Raw genomic sequence first — 25,056 nt, forward strand, 5'->3', positions numbered from 1 at the left:
ATACAACCGTAGGAAACTTATAGCATCTAAGGTTAGACAACCAATCGGAGCCACGCTTGAGGCGTGGCACGAAAATTCGCGATGCACGTGAGTCTGACGTTGCCAGATACAATAAATTTGTTAAAATAATGCAGCAAAATATAAATAATACTTTATATTTTAATATTTTGGTCGGAACCGGGAGAACCGGGTTTCATACTATTCAGACCCGGTTCTCAAGATCATCAAAAAACCCGGGTTTACCCGGGTTTTTCGGAACCGGGTAAACCCGGGTGCATGCCCTAGTTGTCACATCAAAAAAATTAATTATATTAAAGGAGCTACTCAGGGACTAAAATATGAATTATTTTACCATTTGTTGTTAGATAATTTAATAAAACTATAAGTTGAGATATACAAATATTTTTAAAGTAAAACGAAATACAGTTCTAATCCAAAGTATGTCCCTACGCCATACTTCAAATTTTCTACTTGATGAAGGCTTTTGGACATATTTTGGATCTCGAAGTGGTTATGTGTTTTTGTACATCAATTTAAACAACAGATTACATTATGGAATGTCATTATATTTTACTTTATTTATTATCTACAATTTTGTTTCGAGGTTTAGTTAGTGACTTCAAATAAAATTTGCTTATTAATTATATACAATATTTCGTTTTGGAGTCTGTATTGCAGGTAATATTCACACTGAAAGTTGATAATACTTTACTAAAATTTCCCACTGGAGTTAACTAACTACAAAACATAAAAAGACATGTTCCAATGTAAAATAAATATATTTCAAATCAAATGTATGACATTTGATCTGCTTGTCGTTGACAGACTGATAAAAAATCTACTAACATTAAGAAAATTTATCAAAAATCGAACACGTAACAGAAATTTCACTTAATATTAAAACACTTAACACGCCATTTTCACATTGCATATTGATTAATGTAAAATTTATTTCATTAGATTACATGATAATAATTTACGCTATTTTAAAGAAATAAGGAAGAAACCGCCATGCAATGAGAAAATGCATGGAAATTAACAGAGTTCATGGTTTCATAATAAGCTGATTCGTCTATTTATGAATTATATAAAATAATTTTTTTGATTTTTTAATATTTCAAATTACTACTTTTAATTAGTACATACTATAAAACAAATTGGAAGGTAGAAGACGCTTCTAGAACAAAATATAAATATATAGGCTTACGAATGTAAAGAGAGTTTACACCGAGAACTTGCATACAAACTTATTACACATTACATTAAAATGCAACCCCTCGCGAGACCCATTGCGCGCGACTGCGCCGAACGACGGTACAACAGTTTTAACTTTAGTAAATATATCTATTCACAGCACTTAACCACATGTTAGTCAACAATTCCACACACAAAACGAGTCACAAAATCACTCAGGTGTCATTCTGTCACTATTAAGTATAAATTGCATTGATAATATTTTATATACTCATATTTACAAGAAATACATTTGTCCATGTAATTTACAAGGATTCTTCAAAGGCAGCCATAAGATCGCTCTGCATATTCATGTCTATCTGTCCGGCCATCTGTAAAAAATGATTTATTAGTTAATACACATTGCATTATATACAAACATTTAAAATGATTAACATGAGTATTTACAATAAACAAATCCAATCTCAGAAGCCTCGTACTTATCAATTAGTTTGCAATTTGATATCTCTATCTATCAAGTTGGATTGAACTGCACATGGTGTGCGAATTTTATTATAATCGGTTAAGTGGTTTAGGAGTCCATTGAGGACAAACATTGTGACACGAGACTTATATATATTAAGATTTGTGTCGGAAGATAGGTTAGACGGTGACATAATCAACTATTTACAGCAGTGGAACATATTATTCCAATGTGAATTTCCAGGACAGCGAGTTGACAATAGATTGGCTCAATATGATACGTACCTGTCTGCAGACGCGGTTCTACCGAATACCCGCGGCCCCGTCAATAAAGCGGCACGGCGGAACACAGTGGAGTTTAGTCGGTAGGACCCTGCACTCAGCAGGGTGAGTCCGACATAACCCAGGGCTCTCTCCCCGAGTGCCCTGGGTATGCCTAAATGCATTCTCCACTATAAAAAAAAATATATGATACGTACCGCCTCCCGGCGGCGGCGCTCCTGCTCGCGCTGGCGCTGGCGGTCGCGCTCGGAGGCGGGCGGCTTGTCGGGCGCGGCGGCGGGTACGGCGGCGGCGGCGGCGGGCGGCGACCCGCGCGCCACCGGTGACACGCTCGGCGACGCCACCTCCGCGCTCTCCGGCTTGCGCACGCTCGCTACGGCCCTAAGAACGACACACGACACGCATTATTTTCCCAGCTCATATACTGCTATTTTTTGCTCATTATCGCGTTACGGTTTTTTTTACATATAAGCTTTAAAAATTAATTTATGTTACGTCGTTTAAAGTTAAGTTTAATAAAAAATATGTAAACATAATCAAAGTTTTCAAGTTCCTTTGCACTCATTTTTGAAATTGTTTATGGAAATTATTAAGATATTTCGGTTTAAATGTATTTGTACCTTATTTTCTCCTCTTCAGGATGCCGTCTTTCGGTTTCTTGCCTTTGCCTCTCTCTTTCGGCTTGTTCTTTTCTTCTCAATTCCTGCTGTTCTATAAGTGCTCTTTGCCGATCTATCTTCTCTCGGGCTTGTTTCTTAAAAGCCTGAGAATAGATATTAAATATTAATTATCGATACTAATTCAACCTTATGATTTATAAATAATATTTTTATTTTAGATAATATACTCACTTGAAAACTATCCATGACTGGTTTCTGTTTTATTTGATTATTTGTGCCTATCGTTGGGACACTTTGAGGACTTCCAGCTTGCGCTAAAGAGGACCATGAGCTTGCATTCTTTAAATTTTGTTCTTGTTTGACTTTAAATGCTTGGGCAAAGCTTGAATTTTTTGCATCTTCCATTTTTTTATCCATTTCATATTTCACCCGATCGGACATGTTATTTGTAGTAACATTCGGTACTCTCATAAGATCTTCAATGGGCTTAGGCGTAAGTAGAGGTTTCACTTCCTCCTTTTTTATGGCAGGAGCAATCATGTTAGGTACATTTGGCATATTTAAATGTGCTTGTGCTGTTATAGGGTGCGTGTGCGGCGCCGTGTATACTGGATCAAAAATAGAAGACACGGGTGGCGCGGACGACATGCTCGTAATGTTAGGATTCATATCAGGCCCTAACATTTCACGTTCATGTTGCATATTCTTCTCTACGAAACCATTGTGGGCGGGTGGAAGATACATTTCGCTTTTAATGGGTTCTGATACGTGAGTCATATCTGTTAAACCACCAAGTTGTGCCATTAAATTATGATGAGAGGGATCGGGCATTATAGAAGGTTTAGATAAATTAAAGTCATCGAGGCGCATCGACGATTCCGAAGCACTAACGCTGACATCCATAGGCACATCTGCTTGCAAACTGCGTTCTATGTTTGCCAATGAACGCTCTATTGGATCTATGTAATGTGACGTATCCACTTTGTCGAGTCCATTTCTAGGCTCCATTTTAAGAGGTTTCAAATTTTCACTTTCTCGCACTATAGGGACATTAGATGAATCTGGCAAATTACTAATTGGGGGATAAATAGTAGCTGGCACGGGATTAGTCATTGGCGCTGAAGCTACTGGTGGATTTTTCAATTCAATGGCTGGAGAGGGTGTCACTTCTGGAACTTCTTTGACTTCTGCAGGAACTTGTGTCGGTGGTAACTCGTTAGTGACGGGTGGCACAACAGGCGGTGCTGTTACTGGGGCTACGACCGGTGTGATCGTTTTCTGAAAATATAATAATATTTATAATAAACCTTTACAACAAAAGAAAGCTCAAAATAAAATAGAAAATTAATCGAGGCTTACAGGTTGTGATGATGGTAGCTGATGAGCTTGCTTTTTAACTTTTTTCTTTTGTTTCCCCACATTTGTGCCTGAAAATAAAATAGTGTTGTCGTCAGCACTCTATGCCACATGTAGTCAATGATTATTTAACTTTATATAAATACTTACTCATTGATTATGTTTCACAAAGAATTTTAATTCTAGCTTTGATGTTCTGACACTCGGTGCGTGTTCGCTTCAATGCGCATTTATGTTTCATTCGCAGAATAATTATTTATTTATACATAGAAACTTCAGGTCTCAGGGAATAACAAAAAAAAAACTATATATTTGCAGGTTTAGGTTTTTACTTAATTTTTTATTATATTATGTTGAATTATATACAAAGTTTTATTACTAGTAAACCTAAACATTACAAGTCATGATAATTGATTGATTAAAACTTATACAAAATTTGTTACACATTGTGTATTCTGTTTACACTTTTCACTTTTTAAATGCTACATCAATACAAACAACACTTGCATTAATTGTACCAAATACATTTCCACCTAATATTGTTACACCTATGTCATTTTAAGCCAATCTACAAGTACATACATGATCACTTTGTAAAGGTATGTAGATAAACTCAGTGCTGTTCAAGAAGCCGTAAATAAATAAACTAGGGCAGAGGTAAAGTTAAAGTACAAAAAACCATATATCAATCAATCTCTACTTAAAGGTATAAGCTATAGCAGTACGAGTATATTATGAAAAATAAACTAAATAAGCGTCGGACATCTCTGCCTTTTAAAATTGTGAACTATCGCTAATGAATAAAAAGATCTCAATTATAATTGTACTTGGGCAAAACGTGTTTATTTTAAAAGTGCGTTAAAAATGTTTAAATGTTAAAATTCTTATATTTTATTCAATAGGAATGTACAATCGTCAATGGCTAACATATTCTAAAAAACAGAGAAATACTGTTTGACCAATTCGGTTCATATAATAAAATAAGATTCTGTTCACTATACATAAAATAGCACTTAAATATGAATACATTAAGACGTCGACAGACGTAGCTGCAATTTACAATATTTTACTTCTTCAAATTTATAAACGTACAATACCATTTATAAATATATTTTATCATTATTTAAAAAAATTGTATTTATAACCCTATATACTAAAGACACTTAAGTGGTAATAGTTCTTCCTAACACTGAGTAGAGGGAAGTAAATGTATGTAAAAAAATATGTATAAAAAAACAGACGATTAAATTATTATTAATTTGTCCCTTTTTCTTTTAAAATGTTATATACTCTTTAAATAATTTTATGTTAAATAAATAAAACTATCAATGTAGTGACAACAATTTAGAGGATCTAATCCCTCTAATATATTAAAAATAATAATTATACTAAGACAGGATCATAGAATAGTTGGTGATACATAGTAATTTTTACTAATATTGTAAACACCTTAATTCTTGCTTTTTGTCGCCATTGCTACAAATTATGATTTATAACCACTTCAATTTTCAGTTTATAGATGCCTATTATTTATCTTTATAAAGTAGGGTTCAAATATGCTATTCTTTCATATTAAAACATACTGTAGTTTTTCTGAAGCACCTATCCATATGATTATGCAAAGTATTGCACCGATATCCTCCCTCCTTCTAAGTTTGACATTTTTGTAAAATTAAAAGCTAAACAGAAATCCAGCTGTAGAACACAATATTTATAAAATTCTGTCTTAGGCCGTACATTAAAATGTAATACAATATAACATAATATAATCCACGAAAATACAACGTATTTTGCATCAATCAATCGTATCAATGTTTGCAAACAATTTGTGAAAGGAAGGAGGCCAGCTTTAGTATTTCTCATTGTCGTTAATGTTTCGGCAACACGTATTCAATTTGGGAGCAAGCATACGAACATCAGGCGATCACCAATAAACGATACCTTTTCAATGAGTAAAATTTTTAACTACAACATGTCACATTAATATCCTCGTGGCGACAGATTGAGTCAGAACATGAACGAAGCTACGTTTGCTTGCCAGCATGGTATCCGTCCTTACACAATTGTTTGCAATACGTGTGGCGGGACGTGTGGCGGCGTGCGGCGGCGCGTGGCGGCGTGTGGCGGCGTGTGGCGGCGTGTGGCGCGCGACTCGCTGCGCGCGCGCCCGCTGTGCGCACGCCGCCTGCACTACGTATCCTGCGCTACTACCGCATGGCACTCACTCATAGCCAGAATTCACACCCAAAAGCGATTAGTAACCGTGAGATCTGAAGTTTCCGATACGCAATACAGATATTCAATATTTTAAGATGCAAATGAAACGACACCGCATTGAGGACATGATATAGTTAAAAATATTAATGTGAAAAGGTATTTCCTATTGGTTCATAGAAGCAAACCAAAAAACAATTCACCTTACCGGCACCGGTTACGAGTGTCAGCGCACACCAAAGCTGGCTTCTCCTTCCGACTAACTACCGATACGTTTGTGCCTTTACCGGAATCTGTCTTTACGAACTTTTAAAATACCTGATCATATTTTTAGTATACCCTTAATTCATGTGTATCACAGAAAGACATCATTCGTTTTCATTTATTAAAACAATAAAACATAACATCACATACCTCAAAGTAGGAAAGTAGAAGTAATAATCAGTTTACGTAATTAAAAAAAAAGAATGTTATAAAACTTTACTCAGTAGATGTATGATGTTATTGTAAAAAGACAAATTATACAAACGGAAAGTACTCCTGTTCATTTATTTTTGAAAAGAAATCTGCCAAAAAATAAGTTTAGTAAATAAATAATAGATTAATAAATAAAAGATAATTAAAAAACCATAAACAACCTGTACTAGATAGAATTATCCTACTATCTATGCAATCAGTCCCATTAAACTACAACCAAATTCCGAGTGTGAGATGATCTGAATCACAAGAGTCGAATCTTTTACCATTCTCAAAACATTCATGCTGTCACATTATATTTTCAGACTAGAATAACATATAAAAATTGCATTATCGCATTTCATCAATGAAGAAACAGAGAACCATCCACAATCAGTCGTATTTTAAAATACTGTATTTTAAATTCAGTTTCTTCACACATCTAATGTAAAATTGCCAATAACCTAAAACTACTCAATAGATCTCGGGCGCTGGGCACGCGCGAGCTTCGCGACGGCTAGTCGGCTCTTAAATGCAAGTGGATCCTAAGCTAAGTCGTATGTTACATTCGGGCCGAGAGGCGAGTGAGTCGGTCTAACCTGCTTCGCTGTCGCTGCTGTCGGACGAGCTCGTGTCGGTGCTGGACGACGAGTTGGACGAGTCCGACGAGCTGGACGACGACGACATGCCCCCGCCCAGCCCGTCCTTGCACCCCTCTGTTGGCAATGCAATCGATACTTAGTACCACAGAACATATAAAAGAGGTTAGAATGGCAATAATTCGCCGTTCCTATAAGAACCGGTGTCGCCTGTGGGTGTGGCCAAGTCCACGCAAGTCCGCTTACGCACATATTTGCAATTTCAAATCTAGCCAATCATAGCGCCGCGCGATCACGCGATTTAAAATGGAACGAATCATACGCATGATGATGATGTGAGCAGTGCTCATAACCTGTTTTATATGTTCTGTGGTTAGTACCATACGTTATACAATCGCGCGTACGACGATACTGTTTATTATAGCGGCGATAGAGAGAAATGCTATTGGAAGATTGCATACAAATAAGAGTGGTCTAATTTATAACGAATTCGTGTCATCACATGTCACTTATAGACCGGGAGATACTGACACAAAATTTCGAGTCATTTGTAACAGGATGGCGGTTCTACAGGGGTCTTAGTACGCAATGACAAAAAGAAAAATGATGGTGTGAACGCTGGTACCGGTGGGTTAGTCGCGTGGGCGTTAGTCGAACTCGTCGGAAAAATAGCGAAAGTCAAACGATTTGTAACACAAAAATTTTAGAATTTACCGATAGCCCATAAAAAAGAAGTAGGCGGTAGTGTCATGCCATACTTTTCCGGTATATCTTACAGCCCGCCATACCGATTTAAAAAAAACAATTATTCAACCATTTGTACCAAGCTAACTTTTGCACAGGTAACCATCGTCGTGCAGCCATTTACGAAAATCGCCATGCCATACTTTTCGGACGATTCCAAATGGTCGCCATACCGCCGAAAATCTGCAAATTTTTTTTATTTCGCCTATCTTTTTGTACCAGTATTGCATTTGGCTTTTTGGAGAGTATTTGATAAAATGTGACCATTATTATATTTGCCATACTTCTAGTAGGGGAAAAAGTGCTGTCATACTTGAAATAATTTGGAAAATCCAAAAGTGCACGCCTCATATTTTTTTTTTAATAAATATTTATTAATTATTATTTTTGTTTATTTAATAACAATTAAACCACATCGAATCAGACCCTGAAAAATGAAAGGGTTCTATTCCTGAGCATACTCAAGCGGAAGAGAAAAAAAAAGACTCGATTAGTAAAGTATTTCGGTCGCTATCGTGTTAACAAGAAAAAGGATCCGCACATACAGACACACGGACGTCCAAGACAGAACTTTTTTAAACTGTTTTTTAACTAGTTTAAATAACAAAAATGACATCAAAAATATCATGAACGTTAAAAATAGTGTTTTTTCTTAATATGTGTGTGTATGTATTATCTTACAAGTGCAATGTATGATACATAAAGACATTTTAAGTTTGAAAAATCAGATGTTTTGCGCGAAGTGACAGTAGTACCCACCTCAACGCTTCGCTTATGAGGCGTGCAAAATAAATTTATTATTAATTTATATAAGTGAAGATTTCCAACACCTAGATCTTTGAAATTTTGTATTTATATTCGTTGATCCTCAAACTTACAGGAGAAATAAGTGCCATACTGTTACAAATCGTTTGACTTTCGCTATTTTCCGATGAGTTCGACTAACGCCCACGCGACTAAGCCGCCGGTACCAGCGTTCACACCATCATTTTTCTTTTTGTCATTGCGTACTAAGAACCCTGTAGAACCGCCATCCTGTTACAAATGACTCGAAATTTTGTGTCAGTATCTCCCGGTCTATTACAGCTATAATGACATTTTTAATATTTTGCAGTATATAATAAATCTGGTAAAGAAAAATATAAAATAGAATGAAACCCACCTTTTTTAGTTTGCTGTTTTTTATGTGTTCCTAATTGGCCTGAGACATCCTGCAATCTCTTCTCTAGCTCCTGTTTCTTTTCAGCCATTTGTTCATCTTTAGACTTACCAGAAACCTTTCGATCTATAGAAGAAAAAAAATATTAGAATACATTTTTTTGTCAATATCTCAAAACAATATCAAAATCTTAGTAAAATATCTTACGTGTTTTCTTTCGAAGACACGAAGCGACGTAGTTTTCTAGTTCTCTTAGGGTGGACGGCTTAAGGGTCTCGAAATCTATTTCAATCTCATCTGGGTTGGAGTCCCTCAATGAAGGCTCTCGACTTTGAATTATGTGAACCACCCTGCCTAGCTTATCACCTGAAAATACAAAAAAAATACATTAACCTTATAATAATTCAGGTGTAACACATAATCAAATCAAGAACACATTTCATGTCTGTGTACTGTAATAATAAAAAAAAATGTAAGCGTGTACTAGAGTACACACGTAAGAAGTGAAACTTCTTTATGACCTTAAAAATGTCACGAGTATGGCGTAACGCAAAAATGTCACGCGTACGGCGTAACGCAAAAATGTCACGCGTACGGCGTAACGCAAAAATGTTACACTAAATTTTTGTCCAACCCCGATAAAGAAGTTTCACTTCAACAAGCTGGAATTTATAGATTCCCTTGATTCAATACAAACATAATATAGTAAGTGTCTCGTGACGTACCTGGCAGCTTGTTGATGTCGAGCGAGAGCTGGCGCTTCTCGTCGTAGGACATGGGCTTGGCGAGGTCCTCCTCGTCGGTGTCGTTGCGCGAGGGCGGGCGCGCGGCGGGCGCCCCCACGGGCGTGGAGCTCTTCTTCTTGGCGGGCGGCGCGCCGCGCGAGCTCGCCTTGCCCGCGCCGCCGCCGCGCTTGCCGCCCGGCTTGCCGCGGACCCCGCTCGACGCTAGAACGTGCTCTACGTCAGTCGATTGGTTATTGTGGATTCGCATTACAAACGTTTTTGCTTTGGTTAAAAGATAATAACGCTAATACGAGATAGATGAAATGTTAGACAGTCTTTACTTTGCAATGGATAAAGTTTAATCTTTTTTGCACTTTACCAAGATATTAATTGTATGTAATTTTAAGAAACAGGAACAGATACATAAAAAGAGGCTCAAGCAGAATATGTTTTTTTTTTTAGTTCAAATTATTTTTATCATAATCATAGTACATATCTTCTAGTTATGAGCACTGCCTCACTAATAAGCCATGGCAACGCCGCGTTCGCACGAATCCAAACGGTTCATATGAAATGTCCAAATTTGCGATGTTGCCAAACCGTTGCCAAGTGAGTTAGGTACCTACACTAAATATCAATATTCTCCTTGGATACATCGCCACGGCGTATTTATGAAGCAGAGCTCTCAAAGCTATATTATATCCTTACAATGGATATACATAATATGATTTTAATTTAGTGTGTTAAAATCCAGAACACACAAAATATAACTCATTCAGCGAGTCCAATTTGGATGTTTTTATACATTAAATTTACATTATTTCTTTTTAGATTATTGATTTTGGAGGACTATAACATTAAATTTGAAATGTCTTTAAATATAATACATATATAATAAAATTTATTTCACAATAAAATTTATGTCAATTGTACAAAAATAAAAAAAACAGATGATAACGTACCTAAATTATCTCCAATGTTATTAACTTTTGTATAAGCAGGCACAGCATTTGTCTTAGGCACAGCACTATTAGTAACTTGTTTCTTAGTCTTTTCTTTTATTTTCTTTTTCGCTTTTTTCTTATTATTTGATTCTTCAACCAACTTTCTCATTTTTTCTTGAAGGGCAAGTAATTCTTTTTCAAGTAATTTTACTTTATTATTTCTTTCTTCTTCAGAATCATCTGATTCAGAGTCGGATTCAGAGCCTGATTCTGAACTTGATGCAGAGCTACCCTTATCCATGTGAGGTACTCCCGCATGTATTGGTTCATCAGGGATCTTTGCATACCTATCAAATAAAATTTCACCTTTAAAACAAATTGAAATGTGAGTAATAAAATATAGTAGAAGTGAAGTCCCGTGTCCCCTAGTGGGGTAAGGGGCAGATGCATTATGCATACATCTGTTTCACTGATCAATTTTCTATATGGACAAGTAGCTGATAAGCCTTCTGTGTCATGCCAGACCGAGACATTTTTTTTTCTTCGTCTCCACCGGGAATCGAACCCAGGACCTCTCGGTTCTACGCTCACGCGTCAACCACTGAACCAAGGAGGCGGTCAATAAAATATAGTGCAGTGGTTTTTTTTTTTGTTTGATAGAATATGTCTAGTATGTATGTGCATTTAATATTTTTTTTTTATATTAAACATAAAAATATAATAAATTACTTATTAAAAGATGTATAATTATTATCTATATATGTATTTATTAAATATTATATTTATCGTCGCCTAGTACCCACAACACAAGCCTTAATTGAGCTTACTGTGGGACTAGGTCGATTTGTGTAATAATGTCCTATAATATTTATTTATTTATTTTATTTATTTATAATATGCTCAAAGGTTGGTATTAGTTAATATATAAGATTGGAAGCTATCCATAATATAAAGTTACATTTAAGAAATAAAAAATATAAATTTACCTCATTTCAAATACATCCTGTAACTTTCGGGCCATTGCGACAACATCATGATCAGGTGGGTTATATTTATAACAATTTGTAAATATTAAACGAACATCTGCTGCAAATTCTGCTGCTGTTTTGTATGCCCTATTATCCATTTTATTCTTAACTGTACCCAAATCCATAGGTTTCTTAATAATGTCAAAGTAATCATGAAGACCCAGTAACACTGCATCTACAGGTTTATAAAACGGCCAAGCATAACCCTGTGGATTTAAAAGATAAAGTAAACAAATTACTCGAATCACTTTGACAAAAAAAATCAAACATTGAATCTAAGTACCAAAAAATAACTTACAGAATGCTTCTTGGAAAACAGTTCTTTTAAAATTTCATTACAACTCTTTAAGGCATCTGATAATTTTTCTTTACTCTTGGCCAGCTGGGGAGTCATACCAGAATGATGGGATGCACTTGCACCACCCACTCCTGGTGACAAACCTCCCATTTTAAAGCCATCTTCGCCAACTCTACCCGTCTACAAATAAAATAGATAAATTAAAAATACAACCTCATAAGAAAACAAAATAACAGTCATTAATTTAAGAAAATAAACCTTTTTCTGTCTTCCACTTTCTCGTCTTGTTGATATTTTAGCTGGTTTTGGCCCACCCTGTTGTTCAATAGTTGGTGTTGTGTAACCTCCTTCAAAGGAACTTCCCATAGGTGTTGTAGTATCAGCTTTTCTTTTCACACCCTTTTTAACCTAATACATTACAATATTTAAGAAATATAACTTTAAAATAAAAAATTTATATTAACATGTTACTGTTTCCATAAAAATTATATGTACCTTTGCTGGTTGAGTTTGTGACAGTGCAACTGCTGGCATAGTTGACACCGGAGGCGGTGCAGCTTGTGCCACATGGAAGTTTGAGGGTTGAGTAGCCACCTGTTCACATAGTTTCCATTAAACATATTATCCAGTAGTATATAACATCTGCCACATTGAAATAAAGTAATATCACATCTAGTGACTATAAATGATTGATTTTCACATTAACTTTGAATAACTCTGAGATAAGTCAACAATATCTCACCTGTTGTGGGAGCCCAGCATGTGTAGCAGGGGGTGTCGCGGGTGCCGTAAGCGTTGGTGTTGTAGTAGTGTTAGTTGAACCAACGAAAGCTGGGAGCGGCGTTGAGGGGATCGCCTTGACCGGCGTACTTCGCGCTCCGACTGTCGGTGTGGACACACTACTTGCGGGCACACCACCACTTGAACCACCAGACCTCTTCTTTACAGTTCCCTTACCACTGTTCGATGGCACTTCTATTTCTTTCTCCTCTTTATCCATTTGCGCTATCTAGAATCATAGCAATAAATGTAGTATAAAAAATTTTAAATGTAAAGAATTTTTGTTTTTTAACTTTTGTTCTTACTTACCCGATTTAGGAACAATTTTTCTAAGGTTTGCGCCATTACAACTACATCTTCACCAGGCTTATTATAAACATAGCAATTTGTGAACATTGTGTTAAAATCTTGAATACATTCCTGAGCAGAGTAGTAATAATTAGATTCCAACCTCTTTTTGATAGTTCCTAAATCCATAGGCTTTTTAATTATTTTATGGTAATCCTAAAAAAAATAGCAAAAATGAGTTTTATCTCATAGTATTAATGTTTCATTATTGTATAGGTACAAAAAAGTAACTCACAGGAAGATTTAACTTTTTAGCATCTACAGGTTGATGAAAAGGCCATGCAAATTTATGCTTCCACACAGCCTTAATGACATTTTTTTGAAGGAACTGTAGCTGATTGGTGATCCGCCCTTGTCGACGCGGAGGCTCCTCCGATGGCGTCCCATTGATGGGTTCTGCCGCTGGCTGTAAGTATACATTACAATAAAATAAACCACACACTTATTGAAATGTAATAAATGATTATTACCATATATAAAAGCTAAGCATTTTAACCATATTAAAAGTCAGGTTAAGTTATCCAAGTTAAAATTATCTAAGCCATTTTATAGGAATTTTTTAACATTACTTTATAGATATACTTACAGTGCTAGTCGTGGCGAGGGGATCAACTGCCTGCTGCATTGTGCTGGAGTCAGCAATCTACCTGCCAAAGTTACGCAAAAACTGTAGAATTTATTTAAAGAATTTGCATTTGCATTTGAAATGATCAAAACTCACCTCAATTGTAACAAGAGGCTCATCCAATTTCTGGCTAAGAGGCATCAGCTATACCCTCTCTTAACATTAAACCTTTCTATCATAATAATAAGTGGTGCTTTTGCACCTAACTGTTTCTTATTTTATACATTTAACAGAACTTTCACCTAGAATTATAAATTAAGTGTTTAAACAAATTTTCATTGATATAAAAAATTTAGTAATTGATAGTAAATATAAATGTTAAATCATCATTAACTAAATGATTAATGAATTATATGAACACGTTATAAAACACATACCTTTCTAGCAAAGATCAGATTGTGGTTGGCAGTTCCTTATCAACTAAGTTGTGAGCCAGGTTCTGAAAAGAAGGAAACTTAATTTTTATATTAAATAAAACTATGCATATTCTATCCTAATCAGTCAATATAAATATTCCATCATGTATTCTTGTTATATATTTCTTTCCCTACTAATTTGAGAATTTGAATGTATAACTCAAATTCAAACTCAAACATTTATTCTATTAGATTCTTCTACAAGCACTTTTGGATTGTCATAAGTTTTATCATCAACGTTTAACAATTATATTATTTATAAAGAATTCATAAAATATAGCTTCTTTACTTAAGTTAAAAAAATAAAATTAAATTAAAAAATGAATGCACATTATAAAATAACAGAGGGGACTGTTAATACAAATTATTATTTATATAGATAATATAGCTAAATAATTTGTTTAAAGGCGCTTATCTCAGGAACTATTAGACCAACTTCAAAAATTCTCATTTGACCATTTCATCATGATATATCCTTGAGTGGCTAAATATGTACTACAGAAGACATGACTTTCATGGCACTAAAATCCTATTATTCAGTCATTCACGATGTAAAAATTAAATGTTTAATGCATTTCAATTTCAAATGCAAAAGCCCCCAATTTTATATAAATGTATGTAGGTAATAAGAAGCCAATGACTTTGTTCATTTATATGTACATACATATAAAGAAACCCTACTGTGTTTTCTAGATATCAAATAAATCTAATAAAATTTAGTTTTTAGATGCTTCTTGATTTAAAGTTGGTAAGCACCAAATTAAATATTATAATACTAAAATAGATTTAGACTATAGATTTTACTGTCAATACGATATAATAAACCTTTTAAGACATTTACATTTTAATGATGTTACCTACATAAATGTGATCTTTAAAGTTTATTAACAAGTGCCAAAAGAAATTTATAATGTTTTCTTTTTTTTAATAAATGCTTTGGTTTTGAATAAAATGATATTGGTGAATGTGTTTAAAAATTTTAAATTAAGTTTAAAATAGCTATTGAATAATATTTATTATTATACAACTGCTACCTACATATTAATTGGCCTTGTTTATAAACACTTGTTTTGAAGAAAAAAATGGTTCTTTCGTTGTATTTGGCTAAATGCTAGGCTAATAAGTGAATGAATGTTTATTTTTGCCTGTTTATATACCGTATCAGTATATCTCAGTTATGATTTTAAGTAGTCAAAACAAACAGAAAATTTTAAGTTCTGGTGACCTACATCTATCCAACAAACTGTACTTTGAGAAATTTGGCGCCGAAGCGTATGTAACATGCGTTTCAATCTTCTAGAACAATCTATGAAATGATCCTTCTACTAATCCATTATTTCAGGATGTAAGGGATTGTTGTAAGAATAAAAGTTACGATTGAAGGTTAAAAAACATTGTATTTCCATTATTTTTAACGAAAACATACAAACAATACTGAAAATATGAGTAAAATAGGGGAGAACATACATTATTTTATCGACTTACAAGTTACGTTACTTATAAACATATATTGGTAGGAAACAAATTAACTAAGTAAAAATAAACAAAAGATATGGTTTTAATAACTTAAAGCGTATAAATATGCAATAAATTGTGCAAAATAATTCCTAGCAGTTACCTAAAAGAGGCCACGAACAATATCTTGAAAATTTCTTAATATTTGTAACATGCACAATGTACCTTTATACATAAGTAAAGTCCTAACAAAATACTACATAAATAGCAAAAAAATACAGTGATTTAAGTCCTAAGAAAGCTTAAAATTAAGAAAAAAGACTTACGAAGGTATATTAATGCCAATATGGCGGATGAACTAAAAATACGATGTTGGAGTTACTCCTGCAATAGCTTTTCCTATAGTTTTGCCCAATTTTACCCAACACTTCACTTATAATGAAGTTCATAGTCCTTAAATATAGTTATTATTTCATTGTATGAGACCAACAATAAACACAGTCCTTTTATTAAAACCGTGAATAGCACAACACGAACTCGCTAAAGAACAACCGAGCTTCAGACATGGCCGCCAAGCGCGAAGCAAGTGATGAGCGTCTATATTCATGTCTAAAATTTAATGATCACTTTTTATTTCTGTAAATATAAATATTACGATAATTTTACTACAAAATATTTATAAAATCCATTTTTCTGGTTTTTTGGTGGTGATGACATCGTATTGCATAGAAAAAGTACGATTCAATAGAACATACTTTAGAAATTCAATTTCCTTTCTATCATAGGCCATTGCCATCAAAATGTTGGCGCAATGCACAATGCTGCCAACTTTTAATGTTACCATATGTCTTAAAATAGTTTCTATATTGAAAATATCAGGAAAAATCATTGATTAGTTGATTGGTAATATAATTTACTTAAATAATAATAATTATTGTACAAAAACTCGCAGGAACGTAAAATATTATATTCAACCGTGAAGCGTATTCCAAACATCAATTTCTACAATATAATATTATATATGTATACTTAATTATATAATATTCATATTTATTTTCGATTATCGTATCATTTATTATATTATCTCGTCTACAAGCGTCTAGATTTGCATCTGAAAAATCAACTATACGTGATTTTCGGGTCGAGTGCACAGTTTTTTCGCGTCTTATTATTGTTAACGCGAAAAAACTGTGCATACAAAACTCACACATTCGCATCAAAACGCTATTCGATTGTGTATAGGTAAACCAGAATCTGATGGCAATTAGGGAAATCAAAATTTTGAGTGTGCAATACTAGGGAAAATGGAATGAACGGTCTTGATACTGCTTATTTTTTATTTTGTTCTCAATATTATTAGTCACATAACATAAGTGGATAAAAATGAGATATCCACATAATAGTATTTTACAGCCTATGGACTTCCAGAGAAATTATGCAAGTGGATTGCCAGTTTTCTTACAGCGCGCAGTATTCGAGTCTTGGTCGATGGATCAAGCTCTGACTTATTACCTGTGAACGCTGGCGTTCCCCAAGGCTGCGTACTCTCACCCACACTGTTCCTTCTGCATATCAATGACATGTTAACTGCTTCTGCAATGAATAACATTCATTGTTATGCAGATGGTGATGCTATATATACCGGCCGCACTAATATTTCTCTGGAACACGTCCAAGAGTACCGTAACATACTTGTGTCCAAAATTGAGACTCTCCTTAGAGAAGTCTCAGAGTGGGGTCGACAAAATCTTGTCCATTTTAACCCTGGCAAGACACAAGTATGTCTTTTTTCAGCTAAAAAAGCACCATTTCTCACAGCGCCCCTATTTGAGAGCACCCTCCTTAGTATCAAGTCTAGTATCGGAATTCTTGGTGTCAATATTTCTGATGACGTTCAGTTCCGCTATCATTTGGAAGGCAAAGCTACACTAGCTTCCAAAAAATTGGGTGTCCTAAATAGAGCGAAGCAGTATTTCAGGCCTGAACATCTATTACTTCTTTACAAAGCGCAAATACGGCCTCATATGGAATACTGCTCCCATCTCTGGGCCGGGGCACCACAATATCAGCTCCTGCCACTTGATAGCGTGCAACGAAGAGCCGTCAGAATTATTCGCAAACAAGCACTTACCGATCGGCTTGATTCTCTAGATTTACGACGAGACGTTGCATCTTTATGCGTTTTCTACCGTCTGTATAATGGGGAGTGCTCTGAGGAGTTGTTTGAGCTGATACCTGCCGCGGAATTCCACTACCGTACCGCACGGCATAAGACCAAGTTCCACGCTCACCATCTGGACCTCTGGCGCTTTAGTACGGTGCGATTTACCCGCCACTTCATTCCGCGCACAACCAAATTGTGGAACAGCCTGCCTTCGGCGATATTCCCGAACGCGTATGACATCGAGGCATTTAAAAAGAGAATATACCTCCACCTTAAAAAGTCGGCAACACATCTTCGGACACGTCTGTAGATGCCTATGGGCTGTGGAATTGCTTACCATCAGGCGATCCACATGCTCGTTTGCCTTCTTTCATATAAAAAAAAAAAAATGTAGGTACATACTTACATGTATATAATACACAATATATTACTTTTAGATAATGGTAATAAAAAAGTAGAGTTAACACTTAACAGTATATTTTAATATAATAATTGAGATTTAAATTTAGCAATAATTCTTGATTGCATAGATCGGCATAAATCTTAAGGCGGAAACATACTTACGTGTCGTGGCGTGTCGTGACGCTTACTGTCGTGACTGTGAGTGTGCACACTAAAATGTCGTGTCGTGGCGTACTCTGGCGTTATTTCTGAACAGTACTTGACGAACCTTTGCAGCGTTCAAACATAAATAATGTTTTCTTCTGATTCGGATAGTGATTTTGATGAAGACCTTCAATTTCTCTTAGCAATGAAACTAATTCTTAAGAGCAAAAAAAAGAAAATAAGATACTGGGTTCACCCTATAAACAGAGGGAGACAAGACAAAGGTGAATTTCATCGTCTTGTTAAAGAACTGGAGAGTGACGATGAGAAATTTCATCAGTACTTTAGGATGAAATTTAAATTTAAAATTCTTAAATAGTATTAATTGTTAATTTTGTATAATTATTCATTAATCTCTTTTCAAATAAATAATAAAGTAAAATACAACTTTATTGACACCTGGTTGTTCTAAGATTTCAGCGATTTCTTCCCAAGCAGCATTTCTCATGAAATGATCCTTGTAATCTTTACACTTAGAATCATATATAACTTTTCTTTGACGTACGAGTTCTATGAGGTCGTCAGTCATTTTTAAAATTAAAATTTAATTCCCGCTAGATGTTTGCGCTACGAGCCACGCGCCAGTATAGAAACACATTTTTGTGTTGTGCCGTGTCGCGCCATAACCCCCACCACCGCTCTGGCGCAATCGGTGGCGAGCAGTCCGCGCCACGACAGAAGGGCTCCCACACATAAACACGATACGACGTCGCGTCGTACAACGATGCGGCGTCGTATCGTGTTTATGTGTGGGAGCCCTTATCGTGAAACGATACAGGGCGATTCGTCCTCCCAGTAACCCGCCCGTATTAGCGGGCGGCGCCAGCAACCTGCTGCAGAGGACGAATCGTCCTGAACAGCATCCCACACGCGGCCTCCGAAGGCCGCGTGTGCGAAACTGCGAAGACCACTCGCGCGTGAAACGACGCCGCATCGTTGTACGACGCGACGTCGTATCGTGTTTATGTGTGGGAGCCCGAACGCGTTGCGTCACGACACGACACGCAAATATGTATCTAACCATATTAAATGTATGAAACCGATGTGCTCCTGGCGCGCCACGACACGCCACGACACGTAAGTATGTTTCCGCCTTTACATAAACCCACAGAACAGCATAAAAAGAGCATAAATCTCACTTTTGACGTTTACGCATGATTCCTGATCTATGGTACCTAATTCGGTGTACAATGTACATTTGACAGGTGTGTAAAGTTTTGGTAAAAAAATAATATTACATTAATTGATAGATTTTTATTGGGTTTTTATTCAGTTTATTTGCAGATTTTCGTTTTGTTTATTACGTTGAAGGTCAGGTACATTTGCACCTCCATGACTGGTGTTGATAGATAGTGAATTTCTCTTATTTATATTTCATTGCAAATTGAAAAACAATATTGGGTATTTCTTTAGAAATTTGCGGCACGAATTAAGGGGGGGGAGGGGAGGGAAAGGGAGGGGGGAGGTAATGGGAGACCCCCTATAAAGTGGGGGGGTGCGGAAACCCCCCCTTCTATTTTTTTTTTAATTTTTTTTGAGATTATATTTATACTAGCTTACCGCCCGCGGCTTCGCCCGCTTTGACTTAAACCTAATAAATTATATACTAAAACCTTCCTCTTGAATCACTCTATCTATTAAAAAAAAACCGCATCAAAATCCGTTGCGTAGTTCGAAAGATTTAAGCATACAAAGGGACATAGGGATAGAGAAAGTAACTTTGTTTAATAATTATACTATGTAATGATGTAGTTAGAAATATAACGAAGATTATGGGCTTTCTTGACTGCTCCGGCGCTGCAGAACGTGGCGCTTGCCCCTGTGTACCTCGTTGCAGGCAGGAGTCTTCACTCGCCTTCATAGCTTCGGCTTTTTGGTCGCCTTTGGCGACCAGCCTCAGCCACTCCGGCTCGCTTGACTCTGCCTGCTCCTCAGCACACGCGGGCGCCACGCTCCTCCGCGCCTCCGACTTTTTTAATACACTCTAGTGTATGACAGACAAGTACCACGTGGAATCGGGGTGGACAGATTCGGTTCTGTGATTAACAATTTGTGTGCAATATACATACAATAAAAACATTTTTTTTAAATAATTATTTATTCAAATCTTGTATACATGTTTGATACAATTTAAAATGGCAATGAATGGATCCATTTTATTTTTTTCCACCCATCGTCTCCACATATTCTATAATATTATCACTGAAGTTTGCTGGGTGGTTATAGTTATCTATTTAAAAAATCTTTTTACAACATGCCACAGGGACTCAAATGGGTCAGAGGCAACAAATGGGTTGTCTGGGTCTGAGTGATTAACTTTTTTATGAACATACCCATATTGCCCCAAACAATCATATGCTCGCCAATAATCCGTATGAATTGTTGTCCCCTCAGCCTCATGCTTTTGAATGCACTATGGTTTTTAATATGTACATTAAGACATTTGTTATCTCTTTCAAACACAATTCTTGTAATTTTGTCAATGTAACTCAAACAATTTTGAACATAATCTCAAAAATTAAAAAAAAGATTTCTCTGTAATTACACGTTTCCGCACGAAAAGCCGCTAATGTATGTTTCGGGGCATCATTATCGATCGGTAAAAATTAAAATCGCGCCGAAATTCGTGCCGCAAATTTCTAAAGTCAACCCCAATATTGTGTAAGTAGCCAATTGACAATTTTTATGGTATAGGTACATTATGTAAAGATACAGTTTGCAGTTATGGCTGGTTCACACTTTGATTAGTGCGAGTGCAGGTGATGAGTGCAGGTGTTTAGTAACTACGTGTGGACAGCGACTGCGAGTGCGAGTGTTTAGTAGGCTGTGTAGTAAAGTGAATAGAAGCGTGTTCTATTTTTTTGCGAGTGGACTGCGAGTAGCCACGTCCCGCGCCCCCTCCCTTCCCCCTCACTCGCAGCGTGCCTGCACTCGCACTAATCACCTGCACTCGCAGTCAATTGGACACTACTCGCACTACACACCTGCACTCGCACTAATCACCTGCACTCGCAGTCAATTGGACACTACTCGCACTACACACCTGCACTCGCACTCATCACCTGCACTCGCACTAATCAAAGTGTGAACCAGCCATTACACATTCACTCCGCTCCCATAGAGGTTAAAATATATAGAACTTACAATCACTTGTTCAGAAAAATATAGAAATTATGTGATCTAAGGTGATCTAGTTTCAAAGTGAAAGTAATTATTTCCGAGACTTTAGTTGAAGGTAAAAGTTTTACTTTATTGATGATGAAAGCTTTCCTTGTTTTTTATTAAAATTTAAAAAAAATGGTATACCTACCAATTGTATGTTTTTATTAACTAATAACTATATAGAACTTTACTAAATTGACATTAAATAGTAAATACTTAATACAAAATTTATATTAATACTAAAGAAAATTGAACAAAATAAGTATATTTGATGTTTTGGTACCTGTTTTAATTGCATGTGTTAAGTATAAATATTTTGGGTATATCTACCTTCTGGTGTTATGTAAACTTTTCAAGTTTTAAAACTACAATTTTGTTTTGGAAACTGAGAACAGTTTCTTTTGAATGATGGTGGTAGCATGTACTATTTTTTTTCATTTTATCTTAAATATTTGTTCAATAGTGAATTAAAGAAATGGACCCGCATCATATGCATCATTTAAATCATGGAAGTCATGTACATGAAGGAATGGAAAATATAGAACATGCAGCTGTTCAAATGAATGGGACTCATTTTATGGAAGATATTAATGTGAATGTAAGAAGTGTATTATTACCACAACTTCCACCATATTATGTTTATAATAACATGTGGCTACATAAATTCATTTCATATTTTCATAATCACCTTCTCATTTTGCATGAAATTTAAAAGTGATAAATAAAATTATTTCATATAATATAATAACAATTTTTATTTTATAGAAAATATTTAACACGAGTGACAATTTCAATATGATGAATGGTGATCAAGAAGCAATGACCCATGAGCATCATGGTCAACATCATGGTCATCACGACATGGGACACAGCATGACGGTAAGTTAAATCTCATGTTCTAAAAATTAATATACTTCCCCACATAGGAACATAATATAGTCAGTTCAGATTATGAATATCATTTTTATAGTTTAAAAACAATTACAGTTTCATGGAGGCTACCTGGAAACCATTTTATTTTCATGGTGGAAAGTGACAGATGCTGGGGAATTTGTTGGATCATTTTTAGCAATATTTCTTGTAGCATTGTTATATGAGGGGTAAGTTACAATTCATTTATAGATTAACTTAAGGATGTAAGAAAAATGTATAAATTTGTCCATTAAAATTATTTTTTAGGCTCAAATATTACAGAAAACATTTATTATGGAAGACATACACAGGACTTCAATATTGTGCAGTATCACCTCCCGATAAGGGTGTGTCAAATATTTGCGCTCCAGATGATCCTCAAGTCATACAGTAAGTTTTACCAAGTAACTAATAACTAATAAAAAAGGGGGAAAAAAATACACATAAAATTCAGACTAAAAGTGTTACCATAATAATAATTGATATTTATTATTTTTGCAGACCAGTTCCCCATGTTCTTGACAGGAATACGTAAGTTTGATTAACAGTGTTCCCTTTTTTACATTCTAATTTATATGTTTGTGACGATTTGAAATTGTTTTAGACCAACAATGATGAGTACTGCACATGCTTGGCAAACAGTGTTACATGGTGTTCAAGTTCTTGTGAGCTATATGTTAATGCTTGTGTTTATGACATACAATACATGGCTATGTGCTGCTGTGGTACTGGGATCTGCAACAGGTTATTTTTTCTTTGGCTGGCGTGAGTCAGTTGTGGTGGACTTTACAGAACACTGTCACTGACATAATATAGTAAGGAACACCATCCTAGTATTACTATTGTTAATTTTTTATAGCCTCGCCACAAAAAAACTCAAAATGTTATGTATATCATGTTATATTAAGACAACCTTTTTGGGTTATATATTTATACCAGTTACTATACAGTTAAAGGTTTAGGTTACTAGAATAAATATTAATGCTTTGGAGATTGTTTTTATTTATTTACCTTTGGACTTACCCTTAATATCACAATTTGACTAGTTAAAAAATGTCTTAAAATATATTTTGCTCAATATACCTAAGCATCTTCAATATTAAGCAGAAAATTTTATCAATTTTGAGATTTTAGCATATTTAATTTATCTGAATGTCTATGACTTTTATGTTTTTTTAAATTAGAACTACTATTACATCTATATTCACAATACTGACAATTAAAAGGTTTATTATCAGAATGAAGGCGCTTATGTACATTAAGAGAATTAGAAAATTTTGTACTAAATGTACATTCATCACATAGATATAATTTTTGGTGGGAATGTGTTCTTTTGTGTTTAGTCAAATTTGATGAGACTTTTGTTGAATATGAACATTCTGCACATGAATATAATTTCACACCTTCATCAATATCATTTTTACATTTATTTTTCATAGACCTGGAATGACATTAAAGAAATATTATGAGTGTTTAAAATTAAAAATAAATGTAGTTACTTATTAATAATAATTGGTAAAAAAAAAAACATCCAAATACCCTCGTTCATGAGTTTGTATGGAGTTTTCTAGGATAGAATTATGTTTGGGTTCGGGTGATGAATTGTTTATCATCTGTCGTTCTGATAAAAGCATTTGTGAAATTATCGACTTGGGTTGCTCACTAAATTTAATACTTTTACTTGTTGATGGTCTCCCAGCACAATTAGTCTTAGTGTTAAAAACCCCATTGTAATTATTTAACATAATTGATGTGTCCAGTGGATTTTCTTCTTCCATAACTTCCATTGTCCCGTAATTATTTTTAAGTTACTGACACAATTACTCTGCTAGATTTATGTTTATACTTTATATATCCTTAAAGTGCGTTGAAATATAAATAATACTTAACCCTGGATGTACCTATTTGAAAAATTCTTAAAATTGTGTTGTTGACATTTGTTAAATTACCATGTTAGTTTTTTTTTTTTTTTGCTTTTCATGGCAAGAAGATGTGACTATTTGCCAGTGTCAAGTAAGTCATGTTAAAAGTTGGTAAAATGTAAATCGACATGACCATAGAGTAAGTAACATACTACGACAAAAACTGTGGACAAAAACCACAGTAAAATTATAAACAGACGTTCGAACTGGTGCGACCGGACCACCGTACTCGTGCGGTGCGATCGACTCGCCACACGACCGCACCGCACCTAGGGTTGCCAGTATTTGATTTAAGGGTTAACAGCATCAAAAATACGAGTTTTAGTTATTTTTTACGGGAGCTAATTAAAACAGCAATGTTAAATAGAGAAAATTTATTTTCGGCATTTATATTTGCTGTTGGAAGAAACAGCTTTTGATAGCTCTTCATTTTCTAAAGCGAATGTATAAAAATCTTTGCACGATAATTTAAAATTACAATTAATTTGCAGCTTCGCCTTTACAGTTTCAATATTCAATCAGTTTCGGCTATCCGTCCAGGCATTGCCGCACAAAGAAAATATTCTTTGTTTATAAATTACGATT

General features: G+C 35.0%; 3 protein-coding genes across 8 annotated transcripts; 1 reads left to right on the forward strand and 2 right to left on the reverse strand.

Moving 5' to 3' along the window:
- Positions 1-354: 354 nt before the first annotated feature.
- Positions 355-16,174, reverse strand: LOC149489637 (bromodomain-containing protein 3-like). 4 transcript variants are annotated; one of them, XM_089714306.1, is made up of 21 exons: positions 16,032-16,174; positions 14,212-14,273; positions 13,931-14,076; positions 13,796-13,852; positions 13,445-13,615; positions 13,171-13,365; positions 12,824-13,090; positions 12,577-12,675; positions 12,340-12,489; positions 12,082-12,261; positions 11,742-11,989; positions 10,774-11,102; positions 9,812-10,033; positions 9,294-9,452; positions 9,090-9,212; positions 7,184-7,300; positions 3,918-3,985; positions 2,790-3,836; positions 2,559-2,701; positions 2,136-2,319; positions 355-1,565 (listed from the first exon to the last, which is right to left on the reverse strand). In XM_089714306.1, exons 3-21 carry the CDS (start codon positions 13,973-13,975, stop codon positions 1,500-1,502), a joined length of 3,870 nt encoding a protein of 1,289 aa, XP_089570432.1. In that variant the 5' UTR covers positions 13,976-14,076; positions 14,212-14,273; positions 16,032-16,174; the 3' UTR covers positions 355-1,499. The 4 variants fall into 4 exon arrangements, with proteins under 4 accessions (XP_089570432.1, XP_089570431.1, XP_089570433.1 ...); XM_089714305.1 differs by having other exon boundaries at positions 9,812-10,045; XM_089714307.1 differs by having other exon boundaries at positions 9,812-10,045; positions 13,796-13,856.
- A 3,498-nt stretch (positions 16,175-19,672) lies between these two features.
- Positions 19,673-23,540, forward strand: LOC149489638 (high affinity copper uptake protein 1-like). 3 transcript variants are annotated; one of them, XM_089714283.1, is made up of 7 exons: positions 19,673-19,876; positions 22,101-22,235; positions 22,403-22,516; positions 22,625-22,737; positions 22,817-22,939; positions 23,051-23,080; positions 23,154-23,540. In XM_089714283.1, the coding sequence occupies exons 2-7, from the start codon at positions 22,113-22,115 to the stop codon at positions 23,353-23,355; spliced, it is 705 nt and encodes a 234-aa protein (XP_089570409.1). In that variant the 5' UTR covers positions 19,673-19,876; positions 22,101-22,112; the 3' UTR covers positions 23,356-23,540. The 3 variants fall into 3 exon arrangements, with proteins under 3 accessions (XP_089570409.1, XP_089570410.1, XP_089570412.1); XM_089714284.1 differs by lacking the exon at positions 19,673-19,876 and adding an exon at positions 21,572-21,710; XM_089714286.1 differs by lacking the exon at positions 19,673-19,876 and adding an exon at positions 21,756-21,775.
- LOC149489639 (uncharacterized) lies at positions 23,541-24,618 on the reverse strand. Its single transcript, XM_089714287.1, has 2 exons — positions 24,089-24,618; positions 23,541-23,990 (listed from the first exon to the last, which is right to left on the reverse strand). The coding sequence occupies exons 1-2, from the start codon at positions 24,334-24,336 to the stop codon at positions 23,666-23,668; spliced, it is 573 nt and encodes a 190-aa protein (XP_089570413.1). The 5' UTR covers positions 24,337-24,618; the 3' UTR covers positions 23,541-23,665.
- Between the last annotated feature and the right edge of the window lie 438 nt (positions 24,619-25,056).

This window comes from Colias philodice, chromosome 3 (genome assembly GCF_061535455.1).
Source record: "Colias philodice isolate Cphi_HAF_F1 chromosome 3, ilColPhil1 Martin Lab GWU primary, whole genome shotgun sequence".
In the NCBI taxonomy this organism is placed as follows: Eukaryota; Metazoa; Arthropoda; class Insecta; order Lepidoptera; family Pieridae; genus Colias; species Colias philodice.